Below are 21,794 nucleotides of genomic sequence, written 5' to 3' on the forward strand. Positions count from 1 at the left end.
TGGCCATGGAACAGGCTGCCCAGAGAGGTTGTGGAGTCTCTTTCTTAGGAGATATTTGAGACCCAGCTAGATGCCTACCTGTGCAACCTACATAGGGAGCATGCTTTAGCAGGGGGTCAGACTCGATGATCTCTAGAAGTCTCTTCCAGCCCCTACAATTCTGTGATTCTGCATGTGACTGAAATCTTTGCTTTGTAAATTATCAGCAGTCACAGGTTCAGTAGCTGCATAACTTAGAGTAATGCTAAACCAATATTTTACATTTAAAATGCTATGATGGAATTTTAGTTCTTTCACTAAGAATGGAAAAGACCTTTTCTTTAGAAGCTCTAAGGAATGCACTAAATTCAAAACTACCTGCTGAAAATAACCCATGACTGCAGTTCACAGGAGATACAAGTATCTGATGTTTAGTTTAACAACTAATTCAAGATCAAAACCCCACAATTTATTTATTTTCTTAAAAGTATACTTGTTCTATGATTAAATATATTACCTATTTATACCAATTATTTTAAATCCTACTAACTGTGGTATTTGTCATCTCAAAAGCAACTACCAATCTTAAATACAAATTTTTTCTCTGTACAAGGACTAAGTATTTTAAACCAGTCCATTCATTTTATTCATCTCTATTTACCTGTAAGTTAGAAAGTAACTTCCCAGCTCACAAATGGAGCTGGGAAGTTCCAGCTATCCTTCAGGGTGTTAAAAGAACATAAACTAATAATTACTAGTTTCTTAGAAGTCTCTGGAGAACCAGCCAAGTTTAAATGTGGTAAATAGAGCCTATAGCTATAATCTACGTAAATTATAGAAACATAATGTGAAACATTTGTCTAATTGTGGAAATGTAGAGCTCAAGTATCCAGTGGTTATGCACCCTGTGTTTGTGGGTTTTAACCCACAGATAAATTAAGGATACCCTATTCTCATAAATGAGAATTGGATACCCTATTTCTGTGAGTATTCAACAGAGGTAAAGAGCATATAAATCAGTTGAAATATTATCAGAATGATTTTCATTTTATCTACTTCAAGTGCAATTTCCATATACCAGAATTAATAGATATAGGCCAATTTAGTGTAATCTAAAATCAAGTCTTTGCTGATTTATTATTCATTTCCAAACATGTCAATAAGCTGTTAAAATAACTTCCGGACTGTATTATATCTTTACTGTACAATTAACTCAGTTGATCAGTGTCACAATTTGATTATACCTGGGTTGCTTGCATTGACAAATCAGCAATAATACTACAAAGCTAAGTTTGTATCTGCGTCCTTATAATTTTTACACGGACTTTCCCTTTCCTTACTATAAATTCTGGGAATTACCATTCTGTTCTGCAGGAAACTGAATAATCATATGGATGTCCTTGTTCACAGAGACTGGGACTAGCTTTAAGTTTCATCAAAGGAGATGTAAGTTATATGTTTGGAAAAAGCTGTCCACCAACAGATGTTATGTACAGGAAGAAACTGTTTTGGGACTCTGCAGCATTTCTTTAACTGACATTTTAAGGTTAGGCAAAAGATTTCTTGCAGGGATGGGCTCACACTTTGAGGTCTTCCAAACATGTTTTCTCTTTCCAAAATAATTCCTGAAAAACTTACCTATGCTCTGGAGAGACTAAAAGAATTTTTTAAGAGGAGGAGGTATTTCAGTAGCCATTCAGTTGATAGACATAAAACAACCACAAAAAAAGGCAACAGGGTGTGAATTACTGCATGTACTAAAAACACTCTGTATCTGAAGTGTGCTTATTGCCACTTTCTCTCACAACATATATAATGGAAAGTAAACTAAAGCCTGCAGTTGCAGTGTATTTAGACATTGTCGGTCAGTAGGAAATATAAACATTCTGAGTGTGTGTCATAGCAAATCCAAAGAATGTCTGAAGAAATCTTCCTCATTGACCAAACAACACACAAAAATATTTTTCCATATTTGCCAATTGCTTTATAAATATACTTCTTTGCAATTGTGCAAATTATAATTAGCATAACCCTGAGGATTTATCTGAGAGATTATCACAAAATTACTACCTAACTGATGTAACAATTCTAGATCATTGTACCACTATGAATTTTAAAGTTCGACATAAAGTAGGCAGTAAGCATCCCAGTTTACAAAACAAAGCTTCAGTGAAAAATTACCTTATTAGTTGAACATTCTGAAGTTAAATAAATAAATAAATGAATAACTCTAAAGTTAGAAAATCTGTCACCTAAAGAGTCTTTCTGGTTTCTGTGGTTTCTAGTATTTGCCAAGCATTCAGTGGCTCCCTGGCTTGCAACAAGTGGTTTCCTACCCAATTACAAAGCAGCTGCAGATCCCTTTGATTCTGAAATCAGATGATATGTGGTACATTACTATGCAGATTAAGATCAGAGTAATAGCCACAAAATATGAGACTTTTATAAGGAAGGACTGCATAAGACTCCATGCTCAAGGTGCCTGCTCAAGAAATTATCCATGTATTCTTTTATAAAGCATATCTACAAATGCAAAATATTACCTAATTTAAACTATTTAAAATAACTATAAATTACTATTTTGCTTATCTGACATTACTCTGATGATGCAAAGGACATGGGTTTTCTTCAGTTAAGTGCTAATTTTGAGCAAAGGTATTCATGCTGACTAATTTTAGTTGCCAGGAAATCAAAGGTAGGAGAACTGCATCATTAAATCTCCTTCATAGACCATGCTGACAGAGACACCTTCAAAAAATTCAGATAAAACCTATTTTAAGTGCTTGAAAAGAGCAAATTTTCCAGCTATGGGAAAAATACATGACTATGATGGAAAAGAGTGCGACAAACCGAGGAGTAGTTTTCACTTGTCTCCTTAAAGTCAGGGATCAGTAGTGGAAATTCACCTAGTACATTTTTCTAACAAATATTTGATCATGAGGTAATAGTTTAGTTTACTGAGTTTCCTTTAAAGCATTTCAAATTTTTAACAGTTCTAAAAATACTAGTTCCTGTAGGTGGCAGCATCAACCTGCAGAACAGATCACAGATCACAGTGTTTTAAAAATGAGCATTTATGAGTAAGCAGCAAATATGGAAAAACTGTTCTGGAATTTGAACCACATGTTTAAATGCTGCAAATTTTTATATACACAAAACTCTATTTCTGGCTCAGTTACAGATATGCAAATCAAAGCTGCCTTCTAAGTGCCAGACAGTGTCACTATGGTATATCAACTTCCAAAAAGGTCAGTCCGTTACACTGACACCAAAAAGCTCTGATATCAGTCTTTCAAACTCTAGAAATTTCTCTGTAGCCTCAAGAGAACTAACCAGTCCCCAGTAATTCAGAGTATTCCTAAGGTGTAATCCCATGGGAGTCACCACTGAGAAGTGTCTTCTCTACCTCAGTACCGAGCTGTGAGCCCACCTTTTACCAGATTCTGACAATTGATTCCCGGGTACTGAGCTTCACAGAAGTAACTGCTCCTGTTGTCTTGTAGCAGAACTGTGTGTTTCAGGCATGAGTCACCTTAATCCTTGCATTGTTTTTTTTTGAGTGCTGCAAAACAAATCTAGGAAACCAAAGACCACGTTACATTTTCTTTTGCAGTCTCAGAAGGCCCATATATATTTCAAAGAATTCCAAGGGCATTTCTTTGCTCACTTTCTTTCTCAGTCAAGAGAATCTATTCTTTATCCTTTATTGCTTCTATTTCATTAGATCTCTCCTATAAACCAAGACTGCACTGAGTGCGCTCAGCACGAATCAAATAGCTTGAAAACTTGCTAGAAGATTAAGAAACTGCCACGTCATGCTATCAGCCTCCTGCTCCTGAGAGTAAGATGACTTGCCACTCACTTTTCTCAGGCTAGTGAGATCCTGAGGACTAATACCTCAGACTTAGAGGAGTTGGAACTCACCGTTCATCCAATTTTCTCTCATCTTGCCATTTCCTCACGATCAACTCAGAAGACCTGGAAACTCTGGTTCTTTGCTGACTCTTGCCCTTTTAACACACTCCACTTGTTCTCTTCTCACTTTCTTGCCTTGGAACGATTCTTCCATCTGAGTCAGGAATGACCTAAGATCCCTTAGAGATCTAATGTTAAAATTACATGGTTTAGAAATATCTCATTAGTGAAAGCAATGTACACACAGCAGTGAGTGTCCTGGGAAATGAACCAATTCTTCTCCTAAGAATCAAGCATAGGTCTGTGCTCGCTGAATGGCTACAGCATGCATGCTGGTTTTATTTACTACTCCAACTTCTTAGACCCCATTTTTCTAATATTAGGATTGCTAACAATAATGACTACTGACCTTCTTAATGCATTTACTAATACTTTCTTCCCATCCTTTTTGGTACTGTTATTGCATGTCCATCTCAACACAGTCAAAAAGCACTCCTTCAAATACAGTGGCATTTCAAAAGTATTTGAATCCAAATGAAGAAAACCCTAACCAATACTAGAACGATACCAGTATTCTTAAACTAGAAGATTATTCTTCTCTTTAAAAAAATGCTTCATTAGATCAAGTCAAAGCTGTAAATCAAAACTGAAACACCTGCAATACAGTGTGTTGTATGTGGTTGGGTTGCTAAGTAATAACATGTACAAAAATGCACGTTCATCTTAGAAGAATCATCATCTGGTTGTTCAATTTTTGTGTGTCCCAAAACATATCATCTCAGAGTTTTGAAAGAACATAGACTTAGTAGAGGCGTGATCCAATGTCTTATGTCAGGAGACATAAGACAGATGGTTGCTCTTAATTTTTTGCTCTACCTACTCACTAAATTGATTAAACAACACAAAACTTTGGGGAATGTGCTGGATTATTCAGTGCAGTGACTTGTTTAGCAGTTATTACTTCTATTTCTAGCAAATTAGATCCAAATATGTAACACTTCCCCCAGAAACAAAACACAAGTCTTGGTCATTACACGTTAAGACTTACCGTGCTCACTGTTGAAGTCTTTTTGTAGTCTTCTTGCACAAACAACCAAACCAAATAAAAAAAATCAAAATGCTTTAATGTAATTTATTTGAAATGCTTCCAGAAAAGTTTAAGGCTATTATAAAACAAAAATATGTAGAAAAGAAAAAGTCAATACACATTCAATCCTTCCGTATTTGAACCCTTTACTTAATTTTCTCTCTTTTCAAACATTTTACTGAACAATTTTTATGAAAATGGTTTATCATCTAATAAGCTTTCCTACTCCTTTTCTTCTGTAAATCTTTCCTTTCCCTTGCCTTCACTGTCATTCAGCTCTAAAAATGAAGCAGTTGAAATAAATTACAAAGCCTGAAACAGAAAAAAAAAATACATTTTTTGAAAAAAGTATAAATACAGAAATATGTTCTATTGGGTAAAACAGAGTTTTTTGGAAAAATAAAAATACCTTGTTTTATATTGCTTATAATCTTGTCACACTGATTTCTGTAATGCACATCAGTATATATATGCAAGATAATTGACATTTACAATTTTCTATAAACCTGCAGGACAAGAAATAAACATTTTTGGCAATAACTTAGTTTTTCTACTTTTGATGGTATGAGTACTCTGCACAGGTTCTTATATTAATGATCATTTAAATTTATTATAACTTTCATAGCTTGCCATACTATCATTCAGCATTGGCATTATTTCTTATACTAAGAAATAAAATATTACCCAGGGATTCCTGAAGAATAACAGGATGTTCAACTGAGTGTTTTAGACTGCATTTTTAAGTGACTCATCTGTTTCTCATCATAATGAGTAGATTAAATCAGCCATCAAAAAACACAGTGTCATTTCCAATTACAGCATGAGAGTAAATGCAACAAAAAAGTTAAAAATTAATTTGACAAAAATATAAAGGATGGAATATACCCTAAAGGAAAATCAATTCCCTTTATGTTTGAACTTTCTCTACGTAATCCCACAGGACCCTTGTAGAGCACCATTTATATAAAATTGTCACTTAGTTTAAGAAAAATATATAAAACCCAGCAATAACTGCATGTAATTGTAAACAGACATTTACAGAAACTTAAATGTTTTTAACATTAGTTTAGTGGTGTTTAAAACCAACAGTGGAGGTCAGTGGAGTGCAAAATGCTGAAGAGGGCTTATTCACAAGCAAAAGATTTTTTCAATCTTACCCTATTTGAGAGAATAGTACAGATGCATATACATATATATGGCACTGAGAGCAAACTACCTACTTATTTACAAATATCCAGTATTCTCAGCATTTCATTTAATTCAGTGCTGGCTGTGGAGGTTTGGTTTTGTTGTTTACTTAATTATTTTTCGCATGATGTGCTTTGATATTTAAACCATAGCATGACGTTGACCACTTCAATTTACCAGATTTTAATTTTTATCCCATCAATCAACTGATGGATCTTTGTACAGTGCTTCATTTTGAAAAATCAGTCCTTAAAAAGTCACTGATTACATGACCCACTACAGTTTTTGTTGATTGAAACAACAAGAGTTCTGATAGGTTACTGCAAAATGTTTCTTTTTTTCTTTTTTTCTTTTTTTTTTTTTTTTACGCTGAACTGTTTTTAACTTCCAAGTCTTTGTGAAAACTTAAAATCTTATTACCCATTCCTGAAACTCAATATTAAGTCCCCATCTTCAGCTGCCCAATTAAGGGCAAATAAAGTACTTAAAAATTATGGAAGATTCTTTGTGTAATGCACTTATAAGCAGTAGTTTAGAGATTCTGTTTACAGCAGGACATTGAGAATAACTGGTCAAGTACCTCTTTCATCCATGTTAGATGTTTGTGAAGTATAATCACGGGGCATGAGTTGCAGGAGATTCCAGCTTACACAAACTGGCAGTTACAGTACTACACGCATACGAGTACTATACAAGAAGGACTGCATTGGCATTGTCACAAAAAATATTTTAAAAGTGCTTCTCCAAATGGTTCCATGTGTGGAATGCAAATACTGTACAGGTAAAACACAGGTTTTGTTCCATGAATAAGTTTGTGTCAAACATTGGTTTCTATTTGTTTTTCATTTTCACAAGGGTTTGTCTGTTCCATACGTTCACAGTCGATGCTGATCTCACTGGTGTCCATACTACAGTCTGACTCACTGTCAGATTGGTCCATTTGCTCAATCATGGTTTCTCCCTGGGATACTCTGCTTCCATTTGGTGACAAAATAAAACATGCTTCTGAGCTCAGCACTCCAGCTTTTCCTGCACACGCAACTTTTTCTTTAGCCTGCCGGATGCAATTAAGCCACTGCTGTTTGTTGAAGGAGTCATTAGCTTGCAGTGAGTGAGACTGGCTTTGAGATCCATTTTTGAAGCTGACTCTAAAGAAGTTTTTGACTGAAAGAAACAATACATATCAAAATGCTGAATGCTTTGGCTAACCGATTTCATAACAAATGAGTATACTAAAATAATGAATCAGCAAAATCTTTGCCTAATGGTCAAAGTTCGGTTTTCTTGCCAATACAGTATCAGACCAGAAAGAAGAGACCAGGTATCTCCATGTTCTGTGGGGGTAAGAACACAGAACAATGCTAACATTCCTAATAATTTCTTATTTCTGGATTAAACCATTTTGGTTCTGCCATGCATGAGCTAACTGCACAGCTTTAAGTGAATCAGCAGAACTAAGGATCCTCCCATACTTCAAAGCATCTCCTCCTACACAGCAGACATCCAGAGGCTTCATTGAATACTGTGTCATCTGGAAATTGCCTCATCTCTTCCATTCAATTCACCAATAAAATGAATACACAAAACAAACCTCACAAATTTTTACAAGATCAGTGAGATTGAAAGGACTCTTGCAGTGAAACAAGTGTCTTCATAATAGGCTTACTTAGAAGGATATTAATTCTTATCTGTTGCCATTAACAACAGTAGCTGCAATCTTTACATTGAGCATCACTTTAATTATCTGCCAGTTGAAAAACTTAGTTAGGGAGTAGCCATAAATGTCTCCATAATTATAATAGAGTTCATAAAGACTAAAGCTTAAAATTCCAAAATTAACTTGTTTATAATTTTTCAGTTTTGCCACTCCATTCAATTTACTTCTCTCCTACCCAATTCTGTACAAAAGCAGGTGTAGGGAGGAATTCCATTATCTATAAAGTGGACTTTGAGAAACAATCTAAAAGAACCAAGCTACAGCAAAATAACCAGTTTGAAATAAAAACCAAGATATTAGATACAGAAAATGTGAATTTTAGAGATAACATTCTTATGTCTCATTGGCAGATGTCTTAAGGTTACGATGATTCAATATTAGCAAATAAAACCAAAGACGTTTTCATACTTCTCTCATTGTTGCTAAATGCACCACGTATGGATCCACCCAATCGAACCTCGCCATCTTGCAAGTCTTCTAACACAAGATCCATCACTGGAATTGGCTGCCGATACAGCTGGTAGCAGAGCTGTTCATTATGAGTGATAGCTCGAGTAATAACTAAGACTTCTTGGAAGAGGAAGACATGCAGTTTCTGGTAAAAATGTATAATTAACAAATCATTATTAGGATCATCATTAAACCAGATTTATTTAAACTCTACTATGCTAGAACCATGTATTATATGTGTTTTCTAAAGTTAAAATCAATAAGGATTCCTCTTTTCCTGCTACTGGCCCAGCAACAAATAAATATATAAATCTAACAATTTAAAAACTTCTAAGATTATTCTTTTTGCCTCATTTTTCATGTAATAGTCCTAATTCATCTTTCAGTACTGAGATCTTGAAATTTTATGATGTTTCAGAGCTTTACCTATTGCACTGCCTTCTGTTTCATGAAAACTGCATCAGCACGTTTAAGCACACTCTATTTTCTAACCCTCAGATTATCTTTTCCTTGCTGTCTCTGTCAGTAAGAAATACGCAACCTATTCCACCCATATCTTGAAACTAAGTCATATTTTCAGTGAACAATTATGAGCAGTCTTACTGCAGTTCATACACTGCTTACAAACTTCAACTTGACCACATCTCTCTGAAGTTCAGAAAATCACTTTTGCTCAAGTGGCACAAGTCACCTAATATTTTTAAATCATGTTCCTCCTCACATTTTATAATTATCTTCAGCATCTTTCAGTAATAAACAAACTGAAATTTTAATGTCATTTTATATCACGCACTAAAATTAATTGTTTGTTCTCCCCTCCACTGACAAGATTTTCTTTCTCCACAATCATTATGAATTACTTGTTTCTAAATTTGTCCATACTCTAGTTCTAAGCAGACATATTATTTGCAATTTTAAGAATGCATGATAGATCCTCAGATCTACTTCGCTTAGTGTTCCATCTTCCAGAAGCTAATGCTTTCAGAAAACTATAATAAAACAAGTAATTGTAGCATAAGCCTTTCTCAATACATGCCTTGATAGTCTTATATTCACAAAATCCATCTTCATTCTGTTTTGCCACAACATTCACGTATATATGTCAATGTACATTTCCAGTTTTCCTCCACTTGTGCCTCTTTAATTCTTTGCAGGACACAAACCTAAACTTATTGTTGTGAGGTTGTTTGTTTGTTTTCTTTTTCCATAGTGCTGTCACCTTTTGTACTCACAGTAACTTTCTGCAGTCTGATAAAAAACAAGTCTATTCACTTAGTAGCTGCAAAACTGAAATACAATAGTTATGCAGGACATGATAAAACTTTGAATAAATTTGCTAAGTGGTTACATTTTCATTAGAATGAAATACCACAGAAAGCAGATGTGTGTGTGAGTAACATGCCAGATATATGACAATACATAACCCTTCTATTTTGTATATATAAACATGCTACCTGAGGCACTCTGAATAAATAATGAATAAATCCATTTAAACTTGTCTTACTTGTTTGTTTTATGACACTGTCATGAGCTCAATTAATGAGAAAGAATTTTCTCTTTTTTCTGTTCATTCAGAGTTTTATGTTTTTTCTATTTAAGATATAAAAAATACAGGAATGGCTGGTTTCTGCTTCTATTAATATTTCTACTACGCTGGTCATCACACAACATGAAGACATCTTTAAAAGCCAAAGCTATTTGTAACAAAGCATTTTTTCCTTACCACTCCTCTGTTGTTCTTCAGCTCGCCATGACAACACAGAACACGTGAATTATCAATGAGTGAATCCCTCTGTCCTTCTTCAAGATAAATAAGTCTTTCTTTGTAGTACTGGCATTCAGATTCACCAGTCTTTATGTTGATTTCAGCCACTATACCCTGAATGATGTTAATCTACAAAAAATGAAAACACATGAACTTTAATTAAACAGTCTGATATTCAGAGCTATCTTCACATAACTTGAACTGGAGCTGCAATAACACCATTTTAGTTTAGAGCATGTTTTTCATTAATTTTATATGCATACCAGTCTGTAAGGGAACTGATATTAGCCACAATTTAAGCAGACCACAGTGTAAAAATAGTCATTTTTGTTTCTTATTCTAACTTGACAAATAATGTGCTGTAAATCTTTTTAAAAGAAAATAAATAAGAAAGGAAAAAAATCCAATAACTCACAGCTTCTTCAAGATGCTGTTGATCTGGATGATCATTTGGTGTGTGTCTCAAAATCTCTCTGAGCAGTAATGGATATTTAACCAAACGGCTTCTTGGGATGTCAAGGAAATTCCAAAGGTCCAGTTTGCGACTAAAAGGTGACTCTAAGCAGCGCTGCAGGAAATCTTGCACTCTGTGATCTTGTTTCTTGTGATCCAGTAAGGCTTTGGCTGCTACCTGATTGCTGCAGTAGCTATCGTAGGAGTTTAAGCATGGAAGCTGAGGAAAGGAAGGAATACATTTGAATAAATTATTCTGCAGCTGAAGTGAAACAGTTAGCTCTTCAGAACATCTCAAGCAATTCAAAATTTGAGAACTGATGCTGAGAGTCTCTGTATATTGATGACCATGTTTCCGAAATAATAAGCTCTCCAGTTTTCCTCTGATCATCTTGTTCATCATTTAAATTATTTGGAAGGATTAGCTCATCCCTCGGTTCCTTGAGATCCCCTACATTATTCCAAAGCATTAAGAATATCTGACCTAACAGTCGTGCACTATTTAATGCAGACGTTATTTGAACACGGAAGTCTGATTTTAATTATGATTTGAAACAAAAGCCTAGAAACGAGTATCATCAAACCTGGCCTGATTCAGATTAACAATATGCTGATCTGATATAGATGTTTCTGTTTGATTAGAAAAGGAAAATACGAAAATAGAAAAGCATCTCTGCGCAATCAGGTTTATTCTTGAAGAGAACATAAGTTTTTTTTAGCTCTGCAGGACATTTTGTGATCAAAATATAATTAACATGGGGTTGTAAACACAATGATGATTTGCACAACTCCTACAAAATGAGCTTTTTCCTACTAAATTACGCACATTTGTTAAAGGAATAGAAAATTGAATACCTGATAGCTGATTGAGCTGACCTTGAAATCCTTCCTATACTGCCCTCAAGAATCTTAACCAAATTAAGATGATAGAACTGTGTTTTTAATGTGAAAAAAAGCTTGCTTAATATTAGTTAAAACAATATATCTTTCTACAAATACTGGTATATTTACATGCAATTATATATAAAATCTTCTCCAAAGGAAAAGTAGTCTTGTGTATTCAGGTCAAAAGAAGTTCACTGGTGTTCAAAGACACCAGAAAATATATACAGCTAAAATTAATTTATGCAAAGAAAACCAGAGATCATTTTTGACACTTTATCTTATCACTTATCATTAAGCGTAGCAGTGACAATGTTTCTTGCGTTTAGAATAAAGCACTGTTTTCACACAGACCAGCTAAATATCTATCATCACTTAATCCCTTAAAAACATTAAGCTCCTTTTCCTGCTACATTTAAGTAGTTAGATATAAACTTTTCACACATCTAAATCCTTAAATAAGAGCTACTTTTTCATACAATGAGCAACTGTATCAACAAAACTAACAAAACCTGTCTTTCAGAGCTTATGGTATTGTACAGGAGTGAGCTTTTTCTTCTGCAGGCCAGTGTAAGTGTCTCTCTTGTAAACTCTGCCTTTCAACAAACAAAACCCTAGGAATTAGTCTCTCTGACACACTAACAACTATTTATCACCTTGATTGCAACAGAAAGGCATTCAGAAATGACTATAGAGGGGCCTTACACAATGTGACTCTTCAAAGCCTCATTTCTCTCAAAAACCAGAGCACAAATAAGAGCAGATCCTTAAGCGATCTACATCACATGAATAGACTCTAACTTGGTTTTTATTTGAAGCACATTAAGAAGTGCTCGTTTCCTGCATAGCAAGAGTTTTTAAAATCACAACGCAGTCTAAACCTTTCACAGTAAATCCCTCAAAAGAGAAAAAGTTCTGTTACGTCTCTAAACAGTTGTCTTTACCTAACAAAAATACTTTGAGAATGTATTTTTGAAATGTTATGCTAGGTATGGAAATTGTAAGTACTTCTGCAAATTGCAAATAAATGTTATTACTATGCTGCAGCTCCAAACTGAGTCCCAACATTGATTTTAAAATGTGCCTTACCCAGCCCACAAGGATATGGCCAACATGTTCTGTTGATCCATCAGATTTCCTGACTTCTTGAAGTCGCCTGAGAAGATCTAATCATGATTTAAAAAAAAGGGACATCACTTAATGAACCAGATGACTATAAAAACTAAATGCAATGATATAGCAGAAAAAGACTATTTGAGTTTTACCTTCATGTAAAGGAATTAGAGAGTCCAGTGTTCCAAAAATTTGGTTCAACTCTTGCTCTGTCATTATGGAAAGTTTAAGCATTGGGTCATGATAAGCCTGAAGATAAAAAAGGAGAGCACAAATTCATATATCACTGGTGGTTGAAAAAGAAATGATGGTATTTAAAGCTCACATAAATAAAAATGAGCCAACTGCTGAGAATATTTTATGTTTCATAAGCATATCTAATTTTTTTTTTAAATGAATGCATCATACTTTAGTTTTTTAGGAAAACAATTTTGAGGTTGGCTTTTTATTTTCCTCTTACAGTTCAAGCAATTGTAAAAAGCAAGGATTATTTTAAAAGAGATAAATTATTGAATATTGTTTTGTTTTGTTTTTTAACTTGTCCCCTCTCCACCCCCACATACATACACTTATTTCTTTTTTAAACAGACCTTTTTCGCTAGCTTCAGATCTTCTATTAAGTCTTCTTCTCCCTTGGAAAGTTCAAATATAGCCTATAAAAAAGACACAAATGTCATAAATATATATATATTTAAACTAATATAGTTAAGAAATAGTTGAGTCACAACTTCATACTGAATACTGAAAAAAGCTCCCTCATCTGGAAACACATTTGTTGGAAAAGAAATATATAGTTAGCAATAGGAGTAATTAACTACTTTAGTTCAAAAAATACCACCTATATAAGCATCAGCGTAAGACTGCCTTGTGTGCTGTATAATATATGCAGTAATGTAAGTTCCAGGCAGCCTAGAAGGTCAGAAGATAGATCTTACAAAACACTGCTTTGGTTATGAGCACTTTTATTTTGCTATCGGTTCATATTTAGTTGTTTGGGTTTTTTGTTACAAATATCAAGTTATACTAAACAGCCTACTGATGTTAGTTACCTTTCTTGAAGAAGATTTGACACTTTAAATCTGGCAGATTAAAAATAATCTCTATGCTAATACACTGATTTACCAGAATAGCTTTGTATTTATTTGTTATACAATTTCATTCTAAACTGGAGCACAATAAAGATAACAACACTGCGGTCAGAATTTTTAATATTGCAGTCAAGGCTTTAAACTCTCATAAATCATGGAATAACATCTTCAGCTACTGCAGATTATCCCAGCTTGATAGTATGCATACACAGAAGGCTTGCCATAGTGTAAGTTAACTGACTCCTGGAAGTGGTTCAGATATTGTGTTGTGGCATGCAGTGTAAGAACCAACATAAAGCAGAACCCTCATGGAAAGCTCCCATGGAAAGCTCATTTATCTAAGCTCTCTGAAAGGTCCAGGCTTCTGCTCCAAGACAGTATATTATGCTATGCAAACAGTTTCTACAGTTTATTTTTCAATAAACCTCCTTTGAAGTTTTCAATTCTAGAAGTTATTTCTGAGAATGATTTAGTGTTAAAATCTGAAAAAGAAATGTCTGATGTTGTGGTTTGATTTATGACTTCTAGTCCCTGAAATACTCCGGGAGAGATTGTTACAAACTTTGCTGATACTACTATAAAATTTAGTTGAACTTATGCAAATAAATAAGTGATTGATACAGAGCAAAGAGAACCTGGAGTATGTGTGTGCAAACAGACCTCTAGAAGGTTATGGTTCCCATTTCTTGGCTACCTCACTTGATCACAGGGTTTGTGTCAAGACAAAGCAACTCGACCCAGTCAGTACAACAGACTTCTCCTTTATTGATCTCAGTAGCTTTGCTATTGGCATAACATGAACTAAGTAGGATTTGTCATGTGCAACACATTAAGAGCACTGATGTTCATATTTTTTTCTTTGCAAGATACATTTTTGATTAATACAGAGCAAATATTACACTTTTCTGTGCATACATAACACCTGTACTTGAACTAGCATGCTCAACCATCAATATCAGAATGAAGTAAAACATCAGAGTATCAACCACCCCTACAGAAACTGTTACACAAAGCATGCACTTTCATGCAGTCAGAGTACAATGTATCTTAGTAACTTCACATTTTATTATAGAAATATGATGAGCTGTGTTTTAAGAAAGACTGTATCAGTCTAATAAAGGTTAAATTATAATGTCTGGAGATGGAATTCTACTTCTTGCAGAAATGGTGGTCTTCTGTTTAATTGCAAGAAAGCTTCAAGTGCTATCCTAATGTCTACTAGCATTTGTTACTCCATGATTTAAAGATGACTTCTGAACGTAAGAGTTAAAAAACACTAATAATTCAAAACTGTACCTCCTGACGCTTGATTTCTTTAGACGTAAGCATATGATTGACACAGACATCAAAGGTCTCACTCCACAGCTTGCTGTCTCTCCGCTTTGTGTTAGCAGCAGGCGTATTTCGAGACCACGGCCGTGGACTGAATAGATCTGGGCGACTGTCACTGCGGAAACTGATAGAGCGCTAGAAACACACAGAAGTGTAATTCTTGTTATATCAAATTCACATTTGGGCTTTTGTTCAGGTGGATTTACTTATATAATTCAAACATTTCTGAGTAGTTTTTAAAGTAATTTAGTAGCATTTTTTTTTACCAGGAATGTAAGAGGTTATTTTAAAAATTCTATACCTATGTCCATGTCCTATTATCAACATGTTTAGAACTGTACAAAACTAAACAGTACATTTATATACCATGTAAGAAGAATGAACTACAGTGATAATGCCAGAATGGTATGACACATCAACATGGCTGACTGAATAAAATTTCAATTCAGTAAACAGTCAGACAGGAATTATTCATACACAGCACAGATCAGATCCCTAACTCTGAAAACTATAGAATTTAATACAAATTTTAGAGACAAGAACTACTATGAATACTACTTGCTCATTTTGGAAGAATGCTTCATTTGTTACCTAGAAACTTACAAAACCTATGACAGTAAAATTTTGTATTGTAGTGTTGGCTGGTTTGTTCTCCGAGGCATGCTATTGCTCAGATGGCGTACAGAGATGTTATGGGCCTGGAGGATTTCAGATGGAATCATGCATTACATTAAACAGTAATAATGGTTTCAGTAATCTTTTCTCAGCTGGGCAGAAAAAAGGTTTATAAAGTGAGGGTGCCCTTCAAAACCTTACTATCTTGCTAATCAATTGTATTTATTTATTAGTAGGCTATCAGAATTATGACAGATTCAACTGGTACCACTACTGCAGATACATAAATACAATCAGGATGTAAATTTCTTTGTTTTAATGCTCTGACCAAAGTGATTCTCATACATGAAGTAAACTTTTCTACTGGTAACTTCCTGCTTTTTCAGATAGTTCGAGCAAGAAACTAATTCACACAGAAAGTCTGAATGGTACCTGACTAAAAAGAATACGCATTATCTTTAAGGAAAAAGTATGCTAACAGTCAGATGTTACTGTTTATGATGAGCAACAAGTTAGATTCTGTTCACACCACCCTGTCCTACTTATTTCTTAGGATTTAAAGAAAATGTGTTTAAAAAAATCAGTGCTAGCAAATGGAAGATTATGAAATACTAGTACTGGATCTATCATAATATAATTATTAATAATTCTGGAGCCTTTAAACTGAGATGAAGTGTTCTAGGATCTCTAGTATGTATTAAAGTGTAATAAAAACGAAGTCAAATTTTAAGTTGGCCTTTTGTGTATTGAGATACTTTTTCCTATAGACTCATAGAAAGAGTTCAGGCTATAGATGAGTACTTTACAATCTCATTATTTTCAAAGTATTCCTTTCTTGTTTTATTAAAATTAGAGGCTTCACTCTGAAGTCTTACCTCTAAAATATCTCAAGTATTCTAAATTGTTCAAATATACTACATTTCTGTTGTTATTTAAAACCTGCCTTATATAACACAGTCATCTTTCAATTGCTGCGGATAAGAATATTCAAAACAAAATAAATTCCCTTCATTTTCAGGTTGAAAGCAGCATATACAAAGCACAATATTTGAAATTCTCCTCTGAAGACAGAAGCCCATGAAATGCTAACAATGCCTATAAATACAATGTTTTTAATTTAGAAGACACAATATAAATAAAAACTATGCTTTTTTATTTTTATTTTTTTAAATAACAAGTCATTCTGAGCCCTACTCGGAGTTGGCAAAACCCCAAAAATAAACACAACACATACACATGTATACATATACGAACCTCACAGAACTTTGCAAATCAGGTGCTAGTCTCCCTTCAAAATTTAAGAAGATAAAAGAAACACACGTGAAAAATATACGCTTAATTTATACTTATTATAATGAAGAATCACAGAGCCCGTTATTTTCACATGCAGATGGAAAGATTAGGGAAAAAGAGCCAGATATGTTGCAGTCACAAATCACCAACCACGAGAACAGCCAAGCAGAACTGTTGTCATTACATGACCCAAGGTGGAATGCCCCTTCCATGCATTCCCATATACATCCTCAAGAATACAGCTCCTTCCTTTGTAGTAGTTTTCTTTTTAAAGGAATGTTTCGTGTTGAATGAAGAAAATACTTATGAAGAAACAGAGAAGCTGATCTTTACAGTAAATGCCCTGATCTTGAAAGCTTTTAACAAAAGATGATGTAACGTGTTATAAAACAACATGCACCCCATAATAGCAAACAAACTCCATATATGTTGAGAAAAGTAATTTCTTACATCCACTGACAGTTACGTTTCTCTGTACTGCAGTGTGCTTGATATTATTCTCTACAGTTCTATATTACCTTCCATTGGACAGAAGGGGCATAAAAAGGCTGACACTCAGAAGGAAATCACACATCTTTTACTTCTTCAGATAAGTTGTAGAAATTGACTTGTAAAGCCACAAATAGAAACTAATGCATCACCAGAGAAATACTATTTAATGTTAAAATTAATATTTTGTCACGTGAAAGTCAAACAGACTTGAACTTTCAATGCTGTAACAGACAAGAATAGAAATGAGAAGTAAACTCAGTAAGTAAGCCTAATTTTTTTTAGAAAGCCAAATGAATGATTTCGATAAAACACTGATTACAGTCCAAGATGGACGTACATCATTCTAACCACCTAAGTTCTATTATTTTACCATCTTTTTCTGAAATAAACACGTAGTACTTTAGTGGGAGCTAAAGTTTAGCTAGCAAATTTTAAAAACAAGTTAAGGTTCTGTGCTGGTAGCTTGGCAGTTACCATTAAGGGGAAAAAAAATTAATTGAACACTATGAGGAAACTGCAGAAATGTCAATCATTATTTCTACATCTTGAGTCTTTTAAAAATGCTTTGTTAGTTTCTGGCCTCCTTAAAACAAAACAAAAAACCTGCCCAGGCTCATTGGTTAAAATCCATGCCTATTAAATTCTGAGACATTTAAATTTTCTTATAAAATCCAAAAATTAGAGGATTTTTGGAAGAATGAGGCCCCAGCTCTTGGTTGTGCTCACTGTATTTGTCTGACTGCAATAACATTCACTGACTATTACCAGACAGTTACTGTGAAGGGTGTATGTATTACTGATGTAAATTCTGGCCATTACAAACATTACTTTCAGGTGCACTACAGCAAACAGCCTTACATATTGAGAGAAGGGGACTAGAGATCAAAGTTCCAGCATTCAGACTAATGACAAGAAGAGCTTTCTTCTTCAGAATTTTTAGAAACGTGTGGGGTATCTATGGAAGATAAAAACAATTTGGACGCTCTATTTAAATTCAAGACACACTGATGAAAACTGAAGTGGTGGAGGAAGCTAGCCAGACTTTAATTTTTCTCATCAGCAACAGCTGGAGTTCTTTTTCTTGTGCTGTATTCAGCCTAAGTCTGACAGCCCAGCTGTGAATAAAACCAAACAGAAACAAACAGATCATGACAATCATTAGCCGTGCATGATGCAGACTAAAAATACAGCTAAGAAATAAAGTATTTTTATAGGTGGATAATTAGATAAGAATACCTGCTTAGCATTTGGCATCCTGCAGAAATGCAGACAGAAAGACACTCTGTTAGTGATGAAGTTAACAGACTTGTTCAGTTAACCTATAGTGTTCTACGTGACAGAAACACAGTGACCCAGAAAGGCTTCATGCATTTTGTTATTCCATATCTCAGGGAATACTGACAATAATTTGCAAAATGATAATGAAGTTGAGAAATAAGACACACAAACTGATCAATTCTATAATTCTACAATCAAAAAATATGCAAAACAGCAGAAGTTGTCAAGAATGCAGTTAGGAAACACTGCAGAGCTCTCAGGTACAGAGGTGTTTCTCTTCAACCAGCATGTAGAAAATCCACTAATACAGAAGTTGCATGTACAGAGGTAAGGAAAATTACACACCACTTTTTTTCTTAATCAAACATATCTTTACTTCAAAAATAATTATATAAGAAGATTTATTTGAATTTTCATGAAAGAAATGCAGGATTTTCTGATTACTTTTGCTGATACTATTGGTGTTTGCTTTTTGATTGAAATAACAATCGAGATGCATGAAAATTGACCCAATGAAAAAAATTAACTTTTTTTTTTTTTTTTTAAGTATTATTGAAAAACAAAACAAAAAAAAAGAACACCTTAAGGTTTTAACTTTAGGGCCCCACAGTAAGAAGTTAAAGCAAAACATCAACACAGGGGCTGTACATGCTCCCAAGTGATTTCCAATTAGGCACCTGAACAGAAAGTCAGCCTTTTTTTCCCCCTCTTCTGCTGCCGACAAAGTCAGATAAGAAGTCAATTTACAGTCAGATATAAAGCTTGTTTTGAGACACTGCCAGCATTCACCACCTGGAAATAGATTTGGATCTAGGACTTGGAGAACACGGAAGTCAACTTCTCATTGCAACTCTTCCAAGCTCAGTTACTTAGAGTAGAAGGCATGAAAAACATCACTGATTATTCCACTTAGAAGCAGAGAGTTACTTAAAATACATTCTTTTAACCAAGAGGAACGGAGTAAGACAGGAATGCTCACAACAGCAGGACTTGCTACTTAAAACTCACAAAAGCAGAGCTCACAAACCCACCACTTTAGAGAGCATATAAACAGAAAGGGGAATGGCTGTTTACATGGTTAGTGATAGGCCAAGGAAGAATGGTTTTAAACTGAGACAGAGGAGATTTAGGTTAGAAATTAGGAGGAAGTTTTTCAGCCAGAGGGTGGTGAGGCACCGGAACAGGTTGCCCAAGGAGGCTGTGGATGCCCCATCCCTGGAGGCACTCAAGGACAGGCTGGATGTGGCTCTGGGCAGCCTGGTCTGCTGGCTGGCGACCCTGCACATAGCAGGGGGTTGAAACTTGATGGTCATTGTGGTCTTTTTCAACCCAGGCCATTCTGTGATTCTATGATTTTCGTGCCTATTTCTGTAAAAATTTGTCCTGAAACACATTTACGTAGCTCTTACTAGGTTCTACAGAGGCTGCCAGTACATGCATGAAAGCATAGTTTGTTTCAATAATCAGACTTGATTAAATACTATATTGTTCTGGACAAACCAATCTCAAAGGCATTCACTACAAAATGACAGCGCAGGTACTTAAATGAGGACAACAGCTGTGGAGGCTGTGAAAAGGGAAGTGCCGTGCTCAGAAGCAGTTTAGCCAAAAATTAATTCACTTTCCACACGCCACACAACTGGAACTAATGTACTCCTTTCAGAGCCAGGCCAATTTTTTCCTTCAGGCAGACTGTGGAGGAGATTTATACACTCCAGGGAATACAGGCATCTCTGCTCTAGTCACGCTATAGTATACATTCTGGATCCAACCCAGACTGAAGGCAGTTCAGCCATTTTGCCTCTTCTCCACCTCCATAAATGCAGCTTTTGTATGCAGATGTCTGTGCTTTCAAAATAGTGGGAACTGATCACAGGAAAATCAATGTTAAATAAATGCTATAATATCTGTTTATGAGATACTACCATTACAGAAGTGTTTTGTTGATTTTTTTTTCCATAACTTTTTATTTAACAGATAACATTGTTACTCTAAGATAGCTTTTTTTGATTAAATAACATTCTAATACACTTGGATATAATTATACTTCCTCTCTTTTGTGAAATTAGCATTTTTTAATAAACCTATTTGGATTGTACATATACTTTGTCACGTAAACTATTTTAAAGAAGAAACAGTGTTATTTTCCAAAGTTTTCTAGACCAGATCCACAGCAGTATTTCAGTTCTTAACTGTTCCTCACTCATCATAATCATTAGGAGTTGAGTAACCACGTTTTGAAATCTCTAGGTCTGAAGGCATTAATACTTCATAAATTCAAGTTCTATTCATGGCTATGTTAAATATTATGCATCTAACATACAATATGGAAATTGCAACTACAAAATGATTTAATTTCTTACATGCATTTAAAGTTTGCTTGCCTTTGATTAATTTTTATCAGCAGCTTTGGAAGATTACCTTTTTCCAATTGTTCAATACACCTTTTTGCTAGGGAAGGTCAAAGTTCATCACACAGAAGGAAACACATCAATTCTGACTGGCTATACCAAAAATAACATTTTCAAAAAAATCTGTTGAAGTTAACAGGAAGTAGTGTCATAGAAAACTCTGTTCAAAAAATTTTGAAGGCAATTGTACCTTTGCTCCAGGTGTAATTGTTTTCCTGTTAATTAATAAACATTAATTATCTGGACAGTGAGTGAAGTGGTTCTTGAGGTAAGAGTTTTGAGTTTTTCCAACTGAGTGACTTTATAGTCATAAATTACCTAAGCCTGTCTATCGTATTATGGTGGTGTGTATGCTTGTGTCCACACATGTACATGCATTTCATACTTACAGAGAAACCCAAAAGTAAATGTGCATCTGTGTGTGCTTTCGCCTTTTAGAAATGCAATTGAACACAGCAATGCATTTATTGTTATTACCTGAAGCGTCTGGCTGAACCGCTTCAATGGAGTGGCTCGTACAGGAGGAATAAGATTTGCTAGTGATGTAACTCTAGAAAGAGGCTTGACCCGCTTGTTACTGGGTTCCTGTATTAGGAAAAAAGGAAAGGGAAAAAAATGGGGGAAATGTGAGCATTATTATATAAACACTGCTGCCAGTTTTGCTGACTTTCCTAAGAAAGTATTTATAAAAATCAAGTTTGCAAATCTGATATATAATGAGAGTGAGCAGTAAATA

General features: G+C 34.6%; 1 protein-coding gene across 4 annotated transcripts in view; it reads right to left on the reverse strand.

Moving 5' to 3' along the window:
• Nucleotides 1-5,012: 5,012 nt before the first annotated feature.
• ARHGEF3 (Rho guanine nucleotide exchange factor 3) overlaps nt 5,013-21,794 on the reverse strand; it is a 113,882-nt gene continuing 97,100 nt past the window's right edge. For all 4 annotated transcript variants that reach the window (XM_085236205.1, XM_085236204.1, XM_010718490.4 and 1 more), the window contains 9 exons: nt 21,536-21,643; nt 14,934-15,104; nt 13,140-13,202; nt 12,702-12,798; nt 12,526-12,602; nt 10,517-10,774; nt 10,060-10,230; nt 8,295-8,481; nt 5,013-7,333 (listed from right to left, as the gene is read on the reverse strand). In XM_085236205.1, the coding sequence (XP_085092331.1) occupies nt 6,987-7,333; nt 8,295-8,481; nt 10,060-10,230; nt 10,517-10,774; nt 12,526-12,602; nt 12,702-12,798; nt 13,140-13,202; nt 14,934-15,104; nt 21,536-21,643 (1,479 nt within the window). In that variant the 3' untranslated portion in view covers nt 5,013-6,986. The remainder of the gene's footprint in view (nt 7,334-8,294; nt 8,482-10,059; nt 10,231-10,516; nt 10,775-12,525; nt 12,603-12,701; nt 12,799-13,139; nt 13,203-14,933; nt 15,105-21,535; nt 21,644-21,794) is intronic.

This window comes from Meleagris gallopavo, chromosome 14 (assembly GCF_905368555.1).
Source record: "Meleagris gallopavo chromosome 14, MGAL_WU_HG_1.1, whole genome shotgun sequence".
NCBI lineage: Eukaryota > Metazoa > Chordata > Aves > Galliformes > Phasianidae > Meleagris > Meleagris gallopavo.